Source organism: Mesoplodon mirus (assembly GCF_964341445.2).
Source record: "Mesoplodon mirus genome assembly, chromosome: 5".
NCBI classification, from domain to species: domain Eukaryota; kingdom Metazoa; phylum Chordata; class Mammalia; order Artiodactyla; family Ziphiidae; genus Mesoplodon; species Mesoplodon mirus.
The window spans coordinates 15,725,423-15,737,983 of NC_138980.1; the positions used below are offsets into that span (position 1 = coordinate 15,725,423).

The following is a 12,561-nucleotide window of genomic DNA, read 5'->3' on the forward strand; positions in this document are numbered from 1 at the left end:
GGAGACTAGGCACTAAAGAATAATAGTACTATGATATGCAGGACGGCAGGATTATTTCTGCATGGAAAAATGAAAAACAAAAAAAGGCTCATACTTGTTCCGTAATGAAAGATTATCCTAGTGTTGGAAGTTAGATAGCAGAAAAGAACTAGGAAAAGTTTGGATTTTGGATCTACTATAGTCTAGGAAATAAAGAATCATACATATTTTGTTAGAATTAGATCTACCTGGGACTTCCTCTGTGGCGCAGTGGATAAGAATCCGCCTGCCAATGCATGGGACACGGGTTCGACCCCTGGTCCGGGAGGATCCCACACATTCCGCAGAGTAACTAAGCCCATGCGCCACAACTACTGAGCCTGCGCTCTAGAGCCCGCGTGCCACACTACTGAAGCCCGCACGCCTAGAGCCTGTGCTCTGCGACAAGAGAAGCCACCGCAAGAAGCCCATGCACTGCAACGAAGAGTGGCCCCCGCTCACCACAACCAGAGAAAACCTGTGTGCAGCAACGAAAACCCAACGCAGCCAAAAATAAGTAAAAATTAAATCTTAAAAAAAAAAGAATTAGATCTACCTAATTTCCAGTCTAAAGAAAATACAGAAGCTGTAAGAATTCACTAAATACACCACAGGGAAACAATCAGACAAATCCAGATGGTGGTACATAATATAAGACTCTTCAAAAAGTCAATGTCATAGGGGAGAAAAGGGAGGGAGGTTTTCTAGATTTAAAAAGATTAAAGAGGGACTTTCCTGGTGGTCCAGTGGTAAAGAATCCGCCTTACAATGCAGGGGATGCAGGTTCGATCCCTGGTCAGGGAACTAAGATCCCACATTCCGCGGGGCAAATAAGCCCATGTGCCACAACTACGGAGCTAGCACACCTCAACTAGAGAGCGTGCATGCAGCAAACTACAGAGCCCATGTGCTCTGGAGCCCACGCTCCCTGGAGCCTGCACGCCACAACCAGAGAAGAGAAAACCCGCTGCCCCAACTAGAGAGAAACCCACTACTAGAGAAGCCCATGGGCCGCAACGAAAGATACCATCGTTGACCCTGCGTGCCACAACTAAGATCGATGCAGCCTAAAATAAATACATAAATAATAAATGAACCTTTAAAAAAAGAATAAATTTCTAAAGAAAAAAGATTAAAGAGACAAACAAATGCAATGTCTAAATGCAGATTAGATCCTATTTTGAAAAAAACATAAAAGACACTTGAGGGACAACTGGGAGATTCTGATTATGGACTAGATCTTAGGGAATAACAGTTAATCTTCTTAGGAGTGATAATAGTATTGTTATGTAGGAGAAGAGCTTTATTTTTTAAAGATGCATGTTGAAGTGTCATGATGTCTGTACTCACTTTCAAACAGTTAAGCTAATGTATATATACATACACACATATTTGTTCAATCTAATTGATGGGTATTCAATTGTTTATACTAGAGTCTTTCAACTTTTCAACATGTTTGAAAATTATCATTAAAAATGTTTTTAAAAGCATTAGATATCTTGATAGAGAAGATCTAATCCACTAATCCTCTCTATTTTCAACAATTTTTTTTTTCTTCAGAAGAAACTGAGCCCAAAGTACCACAGCTAATGCAGGCCTTTTCTCAATAGAGATTAAAACTCAGGCAGATCTGCAGAATCTTAGCCCAAATTCTTCACATATGCCAGAAAACTGGAACCCAAGAGAAAACAACTGATCTGGGACAAACACCTACAAGTGTATGTAAAAAACAAACATATAGGGGCTTTCCTGATGGCGCAGTGGTTGAGAGTCCGCCTGCCGATGCAGGGGACACGGGTTCGTGCCTTGGTCCGGGAAGATCCCACATGCCGCGGAGCGGCTAGGCCCGTGGGCCATGGCTGCTGAGCCTGCGCGTCCGGAGCCTGTGCTCCGCAATGTGAAAGGCCACAACAGTGAGAGGCCCGGGTACCGAAAAAAAATTTTTAAATTTTATGGGTTTTTTTCTATTTTATTTTTTTATTTTTAAAATTTTTATTGGAGTATAGTTGCTTTACAATGTTGTGTTAGTTTCTACTGTACAGCAAAGTGAATCGGTATACGTATACATATATCCCCTCTTTTTTGGATTTCCTTCCCATTTAGGTCACCACAGAGCACTGAGTAGAGTTCCCTGTGCTCTACAGTAGGTTCTCATTAGTTGTCTATTTTATACATAGTATCAATAGTGTATATATGTCAATCCCAATCTCCTAATTCATCCCACATCCTCCTTCCCCCTTGGTATCCATACGTTTGTTCTCTACGTCTGTGGCTCTATTTCTGCTTTGTAAATAAGATCGTTTATACCAGTTTTTTCAGATCCCACATATATGCGTTAATATACGATATCAGTTTTGTCTTTATGTTTAATATGTAATAATCCCATTACAACTACAAAAGAATAAAAAATCTGTTAAAGACTATAACAACCTAGTACATCAGAAATTTGTACAAAATAACTTCAGAATGCAGCATTAAATGGATGCACAAAAAACCAAAAAGTAAAATTTTAAACCACTGAACTAGTATCACCTATAATATTGTCTCACAACTTTGTCTATTGACTATGCCAATTATGCCTTCCAAAATCTGACAACATACCCTAATAACTTCATGTTTCACCATTCCCTCCACAGGCTTCTTGCCAGTCCCCCAAATGCCATGTTTTTTCCTATTTCTATACAAGTAATTTCCTCTGCACACAGAATGCCCTTTTGCCTCTTCATCTACTCCTCTTTCAAGACCAACTTCTTGTATCACCTCTCCAATGAAGTTTTCTGACAGCGCTCCACACTGCTCCTTGAACTTCCATAATACTTTTTTCATTGCTATAGAGACTTTTTAAACTTTTCCTAATTATTTAAATGTATGATTCCTTCATTAGACCATAAGCTAACCTGATTTCACAGAGCAAGTCTTACTTATATCTCTACTTATAGTTAGCTTCAAGTGCTGGCAATTAGAAATAACAGAAGCTGTCTCTTTTTAAAAGACAGCTTTTTCCTTTCAGGAAGAACCTAAAAAATAAAGTGTTTGCCCTGAGTTGAAAGTGATAGTTTATTATGAAGCAGATTCATACCTTGAATGACTTGGACTATTTGTTACTCTGCCCCTTTGACACTCTTGTCACACAGCCCACAAGCATGGGAACTATCTGAACAAATGCAAAGAAGCAATCTGACCTTGCTGATACCTACAAGCCAATTATAATAAATGCATAAAATGATCTGAAGGGTTTCTTGTGAGGGTAAGAACTTAAACAGAGAAGTCCCAAAGTCACTAATTCATTACCTATTGAAGTCTTGAGCAAATGTATATCATTAAGACTTCACACTCAAGTAAAATTCATATAAAATTACCCCCACATGTAAATATCTCTTTTTCTTAGACAGCTACCTTCAACAGAAATTTCATTTCTAAAAACAGAGCTATAATGGAAACTTCTAAAAGTTTTACTGCAAACATGAAAAAATATGGCATTACACTACCCAATGTATACTCAGCAATATTTAACCACTCAGCTCAATATACGGAGTATATTCAAAAGCAAGCTTGATTCTTGCTGCCTGCAAGTCAAAGTAGCTGATGCAAGATGGATACATGCTTGATTGTTCTTGGCCAACACACATGCATCTTTAAGTACATACGCATTAGTAAAGTCTCAACCTATGGTCCTTGAACTACCAGTGAATCATGAGGAGACTGCTGGTAGCCTAGTACTGCCCGACAAGCAGCAGCAGAAAGCTGGGTAGGGATGGTGAGGGGTGGCGGGGAGAATCAGGTGCAGTGGTCCACCAAATGAAGATAAACCATTCAGGTGGTCTGCAGTAAGGAAAAAGGAGAGAATCACTAAATCAGCAAATTGATCTCCCAATTAATATGATCATGTTGCTTACCAAAATCAACCTAATGCTCCCTTGCAACAAGAGAAGAATGTGTTCCGGTCAAAAACCACTAGAGAGATAATTCATTAACATAAAGGCAAAAGTTCCTTATTACTGTTATTAACACTCAATAATCATTCACATTAGAAGACTCACCTGGGTAAAGTACTACTAGCAAGGTGCTGCCAAAGCTTTGCGTTTACAGTAAGAAAATCAGATTTAAAAATAAAATCCACTGATTACAATTTCTCCATAAGAAAGACAGGTATTAGAGACTAGGGCCATCAACAATCAAAGGAATGACAATTCCTATCATTTCTAGTGGCTTAAATCTTCTGTCCATACTGTGTATCACTAGCAACTTATTCCTAAGTATAAAATCAGAGATGAAAAAGACAGCCCATTTAATATCCATAATGAGACTGTTCTTTCAAAATGTCTTTCCAACATAAATTCCAAAATAATCTTGACTCAGAAAAAATTTCAACCCTCTGCTTAGTAGAAAATTGAAAACGAGTGGGACTAGCCCAGTGGAAGGTAGCTGATGAGGCGGGGGCTACAACATACCATGTCAGTTTTTTATGTAAACCGGAGTTTTAAAATCTTTTCTCAAAGAGGATTCAGCTTGCCCCATATGGCAGTATTTTCCAACTGTAGCTTCCCTGGCCTAATTTCAGTTCTCATACCTACTGGACCTACCTACCCACCCACAGTACCACTCACTGCATTTCCAACCTGCATTTTCTTGCTGTATATGTCCCTTTTGGTTCTTTCCACACAACTCCACTCCTAGTCAAATCAGCCACCCTCTGCTTTATCAAGTAAATGCCTCCTATTTCACAGTATGTCTCTCTCCAAATGGTATGAAATTTTATGCATCCCTCGGATAAAGCCCCAGAGCTCACCAACCCCCCCAAAAAAATGAAAGATTTTTACTTCTACTGTCCCACTAGGGATAAAAAAGGAGGAGACAATCTTTAGTCCTAGTCATGTTCAGTGTGCTTCATTTTTTACTATAGGCACAGTCCTAACAGTAGAAGCAAAAGAAAATTCAATAAGCAACCTAGTTAGATGATGTGTATAAATAATATATGGGACACTGAAAATATATAAGGAATAGATTTGCATATTCTGGTGAAGTAAGTAACTGATAGGATTCCCTGGTGGCACAGTGGTTAAGAATCCGCCTGCCAATGTGAGGGACACAGGTTCGATCCCTGGCACAGGAAGATCCCACATGCAGCGGAACAACTAAGCCCCTGTGCTACAAATACTGAGCCTGCATTCTAGAGCTCGCGAGCCACAACTACAGAGCCCGCATGTCACAACTACTGAAGCCCACGCGCCTAGAGCCCATGCTCCGCAACAAGAGAAGCCACTACAATGAGAAGCCTGTGCACCATAACAAAGGGTAGCCCCTGCTCGCCGCAACTTGAGAAACCCCGTGCACAGCAACAAAAACCCAACACAGCCAAAAAAATAAAAACAAATAAATAAATTAATTAAAAAAAAAAGAGTAACTGATGTCTTGTAGAGGATGTTTTTGTTCTGAAGTACACCAACCTCAAAAGGGCTGTTGGTATATTCTGGGGCTGGATGCCTAAAAAGTCTACCTTGTATTAGGATATGAGTCAAACTACAACTAGAATTTCTGCAACCACCGTACTAGAATGAAAAGTTCAAATACAATCAGATCTATCAGTTTCACAGGCAGAACTGTTTTCCCATTTCCCAATAATTCAACAAAATTCAATATACTAAGTACTTACTATGGTCAGGTCCTGAGAGGTGATTCTCATTTCTCTACCTTTTGTGAAATTTTCATGACTCAATTCTTAGTACTTTCCTCCTCTTTTTACTTACTTATAGCAATCATTCACTTTTACACCTTCAGTCAACCCCCAGATGATTCCAAAATCCACATTCATAATCCTGAACATTTAGGAGTTCCATATCTAAACTTCTGCACCATCCTAAATGATATCTCAACTTAAAAATTCTTCTGTCATCTAAACCTTAAGCCACCTCAATATTCTTGGTTACCCAGGTTCACAAACATGGTATCTTCTTTTCTGTATCCACCCCTACATCCAATAAATCACCAAGTCCTGCCGTTTTTTTTTTTTTTACCCTAGTGGGTTCCTCACTCCAGTCTCTTCCCATTGTAAGCAATCCTCTATCAATGTTTCTCGAACTTTAACGTGCAGGGGAATCATTTGAGAATCTTGTTAAAATGCAGATTCTGATTCAATAGTTCAGGGCTAGGGCCTGAGATTCTGCGTTTCTAACATGCTCCCATGTGATGGCAATGCTGCTGGTTGAGGGACCACACCTTTGAGCAGCTGAGGCCACTTTGTTTTCCTTTATTCCCTCAGCATGTGCACAATTTATTCAATGGTATTTTTATCTGTTTAAATAGTGTTTTATAGTTGCTTCATGTGTGCATATTTTATTACGCTTTCCTAAAAAAGGATTCTGACATACTCAAGAAATAGGATAATGATTCCTTTTTTGGGAACAACAGCAACCAATACAAAGTTAGGCATTATGGGTACTCAGTGCTTGTTGATTTTAAAATGCCTCCCCAGAAAATACAACAATCACCTCTTGATTACGAAGTTGAAGCAATTTATGGATTACCTTTGTCAACTTTTTAAAAGCCATTTAACTGCAGGTACTTCCCTGGTGGTGCAGTGATTAAGAATCCGCCTGCTAATGCAGGGGACAGGGTTCGACCCCTGGTCCGGGAAGATCCCACTATGCCACGGAGCAACTAAGCCCGTGAGCCACAACTACTGAGCCTGGGCTCTAGAGCCCACGTGCCGCAACTACTGAAGCCCACGCACCTAGAGGCCTTGCTCCACAACAAGAGAAGCCACTGCAAGGAGAAGCCCACGCACAGCAACAAAGACCCAACGCAGCCAAAAATAAAAATAAATAAATAGTTATAAAAAATAAAATAAAATAAAAACCATTTCACTGCAAATCAACCTTTTCACCAGATCTGACAGAGGAAATAATCTTAAAACAGCTTTCTATTCATAGTTAAGAAAGCAAATGTTAATTTGTGAATTACTGGTTATAGATTTATTCTTTCTCCATCAGTGAAGGATTAAATACACATTTAAAACTGAAGCTATAAGCACAGGCAACAAAGGGAAAAACAGATATACTGGACTTCATTAAACTTTTGTGCATCAAAAGACACCATCAAGAGAGTGAAAAGACAACCTACAGAATGGGAGAAAATATCTGCAAATCATGTGTCTTGATAAGGGTTTAATATACAGAATAAATAAAGAACTCTTACAACTCAACAACAACAAAACCCCAAACAACCCAATTAAAAAATAGGCAAAGGACTTAAGTAGACATTTCTATCTATTAAAAGAAGATATTCAAATGCCAAATGAGCACATTAACATCACTAGCCATTACAAAGTGCAAGCCAAAACTACAATGAGATACCACTCACTTCACACCCACTAGAAAGGCTATAATTTTTAAAACGGGAAATAACAAGTGTTGGTGAAAATGTGGAGAAACTGGAACCCTCGTATGCTGCTAGTAGGAATATAAAATGGTACAGCCACTGTAGGGAAGTTTGGCAGTTCCTCAAAAAGGTAAACACAGAATTACCACATGACCTATCAATTCCTAGGTTCTCCTAGGTATATATCCAAAAGCACTGAAAACAGGGACTCAGCTATGTGTACACCAAAGTTCATAGCTACATTATTCACAACAGCCAAAAAGTGGAGACAATACAAATGTCATCAACGGATGAAGAGATAATCAAAATGTGGCGTATATATATACAATGAAATATTATTCAGCTATAAAAAGGATTTAGTATTGGTACTTGCTACAACAGGATAAACCTGGAAGACATGTAAGTGAAATATACCACCAACAAAACAATAAACATTGTATGATTCTATTTATATGAAATATCTACAATAGGCAAATTCAGAGACAAAACATACATCAGCGGTTACCATAGGTTGGGAGGAGAGGGGAGCAAAGATACTGCTTAATGGATCCAGAGTCTGTTTGTAGTGATAAAAAACTCTGGAAATTCACAGTGATGATGGTTGCACGTTGTGAATATAATTAATGCCACTGACTGTACACTTAAAAGTGGTAGAGGCTTTCCTGGTGGCGCAGTGGTTGAGAGTCCGCCTGCCAATGCAGGGGACACGGGTTCGTGCCCCGGACCGGGAAGATCCCACATGCCACGGAGCAGCTGGGCCTGTGAGCCATGGCCACTGAGCCTGCGCGTCCGGAGCCTGTGCTCCGCAACGGGAGAGGCCACAACAGTGAGAGGCCCGCGTACCGCAAAGGAAAAAAAAAGTGGTTAAGGTGGAGAGTTTTATATGTATTTTACTAAAATTTTTAAAACATAAAACTAGAAAAAAAGAAAAAAACTAACATTCTTTATTATAGCCCTGAGTTTAAGCTCTGACTCTGCCATTTGTAAGCTATGCCATGTTAAGCAAGTTATTTAATTTCTCCCAGCTTCAATCCATCTATAAAACAGAGATACTATCCACCTCCCAGAGTTGCTTAAGACTGAGAACATAATCACAGTACCTGTTACATAATAAATACTGCATAAATGGTAGCTGTTGTTACTCAAAAACCATTGTTCCCATCAAGTAGGTGTTAAGGCTGCTATAAATGGATATCTGAAAGAATTCCATGATATTCTCAAGACACTCTGAAATAAAGCAGTCAACGTTCAGCATTCAGAGTTATCCTCCTGTAAACCTGGAAACTGGTGACCGCCTGGGTCAGTAATCTTGGGATACCACTGAATGTACAGAATAAATGACACACCCAGAAAGTGAGAACCTACTTTGTACATCACTATTTTCATTAAAGAAATGATCAAAATATGAAAAGAAGGTAACTGGCTGTCTTCAATGAATTTCATTTTATTGCTTTTTCTTCACATATTTCTTATTTTAAAAAATCCTCAGAGATTTAATTACTTGGCAAATGCCTTGGGCTAGAGCCTTGTCTAGAGGACCTAAGTGCCAACCTCAGCATCACAATGTCATAATAAGGTGGAGAACCATACAAAATATGTTGTCTACAAACGTCAAAACAACTGGGAATTCTAGGAGTGTGGAAGCTTGGAGAGACCTGTTAAATAATCTTGCATAACTCCTGTAATATACCTTTCTTGATTAAAATTAGGCATTTAAAAAATGGTCAAAGTAGCTGAAACTCAAAAACTGAATTCTAGGCAAGGTATGCCAGAAGATACAGCAATTGATTCCAAAACAATACACAACACAAATCCTGTAACATGAATTAAGCCATTTCCATATTCTATAACCTCTTACAAAAATTTCTCAAATTTCTTCAAAGAACTAATGCACCTAGAAAGGAAGTTTTTCTCAGTATACACACAATTATTTGCATACTTAAGAGACTTAGATTCAGAGGGAAAGGGAAAGTACAGTATCTCAAATAGCCAAAAAAGTTGTTTTTTTTTTTAAAGTCATCTTACTAAGTCTGCTGATATTCAGAAAGTGAAGCCATTCTAAAACGGTGATGTTTGCACCACACCATGGATGTAATTAAATCTGTCATGAAAAGCATCGGAAACTGTACTTAACTCCATGCTGATAAAAAAAATTTCATAGGCCAATATGTCCGGGTTAAAACTACTAACGACTGTTGTACGTCTGAAAAGTGAAGGATCTGTGCCAACACCCTTAGGAAAAAGTCTTTCCCTTCCCAACAAAAATCTATCATAATAAGCAAGAAACTATTTAACATGTTAACCTGAAACACTCACCTGAGCTAATTCCTTTAAACCACAATTAACTCTTTAACTATCATGACAATAATGAAGAATAAAGGCCTCCCTAATTAAATTCCAGAAGTAATCCTTTTATGCCACACAGCTCATTCCTTCACCCCAGTTACATCAGGGCCATGCCTTCTCTCCAGAAAAAAAAATAAAGAGGTTTGGTGATTGAGGTTCCTTTTTTCTAAACTTTATTTCAAAAAGGTAAAGCACAGCTTAAGATCCAGAGAACTCAGTTCTCAAAGAAACTGATACTATAGTTATCTAACTAGATACCATTGGTAATAAATTACCAAAAGCTAATACTTCTTGCTTTAAAAGGCCCATGCTAATAATGCCTGGCTGGTCATAAGTCACACTACCAAAAGGCCATAAAACCATAAATTGGTTCAAGTGCATTACCAACAACAGAAAAACGTTGAATTAGAATATTAAAATAAGTGTGAAAAATTTTAATTAAAACTAAACACTACGTATAACAAGCACACTACCTATACTTACTAAAAAGTAACACCACCTATATAGTTCAGTACCATTATCACCTCACCCGCAGGAAGAATCATCTGACCCCCAAGTTGATCTTAACCTAAGAGTGTTGTCAATCATGCCCTTTTTATCTTCCTGCCCTGTTTTCAGGGCAAATCTCACTGTTAATGTGCCACTGCGTAATTATGCTCTGACTTGAAATGCACTATAAAGTGCCGTTCTCATGGACGATTTTTTCAAGGCACGCTTCGCTGAGCTCTCAAACTATTTACTCAGGACTCAGACATACAGGATGCCCATACATTTTCAATGAAGTGGCATGGCTAAACATCAGGCAATTCAGGACATTCATCAGCCAAACCATTCATGTACATGGTTTATAGATGGAGCTTAGTGACAGGCAAGCAGCTGGTCTAAATGCTAGCTAGCATGTTAAGAAAAAGTTGTAAACCCACCCATCCCCAAACGACTTAGTCTAGGAACTCATGCCCCACATTTTGAGACGTCTAGCACAAGGCTGGAACAAAACCAACACTGTCATCTTTGCTGTTCCTAAAAGCGATTTCTTATTTAAAACATTCTGTCCTCTACACAAGCTACAGAATGGACTCAGCAAGAGATCATTTAACTAAAAGTAGAATTAACTGTATTATTCTTCGGCTATACTACAACACCGATTGCGTTAAAATACCCTCCTCAGCAAACTGCTTTTTACAATAAATAAGAAGTGCGTTTCGTGTTACAAAAACTTTTACAGTACCGATCCTGCTAGGGCAAACGGACTCTCAGGCATTTGTACTTTTATCCTACATATTTTCCTTTACGTAAGACGGACAGGAATTTGACTAGCCCACCCCGACACTGGTCCAACACCCCGGGGCTGCAACAAGAAGCCACGTTTTACTCGGGAAGACCGTTCCCCACCCCTCGTTAAAGTAATGCCTGTGGCCGCTTGAGACTTCCCCAGCCGAGCTCCAGAAACTTGCAGGTTTAAATGGCCAAACTGGAACCAACCAGGGCAGCTGTCATCTGAAACTCAGGAAAGCTGAGACCAGCCAACTCTGCTGAACAAGGACGGGTGCGGAGAGATGTGATGGGGCGCGTCGGAGGGAAGGCATCAGGCTCCCCCCCACCCCCCATCAATTGGCTTTTCTGCAACCCCAGCGCCGCCATCCTGTTCCTGAATAATTAAACCAACCGGAGAGGGAGTGAGGTGGCCAGAGGCAGTTTCTGGTCCGAGTTTCCCGAGCCCAGGCGGTGGGGTCGAGAGGCCGAGGGCTACAGCCCCGGAGCGCTGAGGGCTTTATCGGGGGCCAGGGAGAAAAGGGGGCGACCTCGCGGCCGGCGGGGCGGCCGGAAGCGGAGCGCGGGGAGTGACGTGGAGGCGGGGATGACAAAGGGGCACGGGGACCCCGGCCGCGCGGCCCGCGGGCCCGCAGGGGCCGGGACAGGTGGCCGGGCCTGGAAGGGAACAATGGGGGGCCGAGGCTGCCCCCTGGCGCTCACCTACCTCCGGTGCCCTCCGAGTTCTCGTTGAGGCTGCCCGAGGAGTCGTGCTGGGCGCCCACACACCCGCCCATGGGGGCCCCCGGCGCCTCGTCCGCCACCGCCGGGCGCTCGTCCGGGCCCGCCGCCGCCTCTGCCGCCTCCGGCGCCGCCGCCGCCGCCACCGAGCTCCGGACAGGCGCGCCGCTCCTCTCGCCCGCCGCGGCCCAGCCTCCGCCCCCCTCGCCGCTCCACCCACCGCCTTGGCTCGGCCCCTTCCTCCGCGCCCACTTCTACCTCAGTCCCCGGGCCGCCCGCCCGGCAGGCCTGTCCCGCGCGCCGCCCTCGCCTCCGGCTCGGCCCCGGCAGGCCGGGGCTGGCCCATCCCGGGCGAGCCGCAGCGCCCGCCTCACCCCTTCACAGCCCCGCACACCCGCGTCCAGGCGAGCCCAGCGCCGGCGCCGCCCGACCGCCAGGCCCCATCGGCCCCCACGCCGCGGCGCCGCCCTCCGCTCCCGAGGCCTGGGCTCCGCCGGGCCACCCCGGAACAGCCAGGGAGGGCGGGGCCGCGGGAGGCCGCGCACTGATTGGCTGCGGGCGGGGCCGCGGGCGGAGGGGTAGCCGGGAGGCGACGAGGCAAGAGGAGGGCGCCTCCGAGCTGGAGGAGGTGATTCGGAGATTGCTCCCGGGGACTAGGCGTGGAAGGCAGGCGTGGAGGAGGGAAAGGCGAAGACGGGAAGAAGAAAGGAAGTCGATGAAGGGAGAGAGAGCAGGAAAGGAGGAGCAAAAGTGAGAAAGGAGAAGAGGAAAGGGGCGAAATCGAGTTTCTGACTCCTCGGGCGGCGTCAGCTCTTTCTTGTAGAAGCG

General features: G+C 42.6%; 1 protein-coding gene across 3 annotated transcripts in view; it reads right to left on the reverse strand.

Moving 5' to 3' along the window:
- UBTD2 (ubiquitin domain containing 2) overlaps positions 1-12,225 on the reverse strand; it is a 61,381-nt gene extending 49,156 nt beyond the window's left edge. The window contains exon 1 of one of the 3 annotated variants that reach the window (XM_082623868.1): positions 12,108-12,225. Coding sequence is in view for 1 of the 3 variants with exons in the window: in XM_082623867.1 (XP_082479993.1) it covers positions 11,720-11,789 (70 nt within the window). In the remaining 2 variants the exon portion in view is untranslated. The other 2 variants (XM_082623869.1, XM_082623867.1) reach the window with 2 other exon arrangements.
- Between the last annotated feature and the right edge of the window lie 336 nt (positions 12,226-12,561).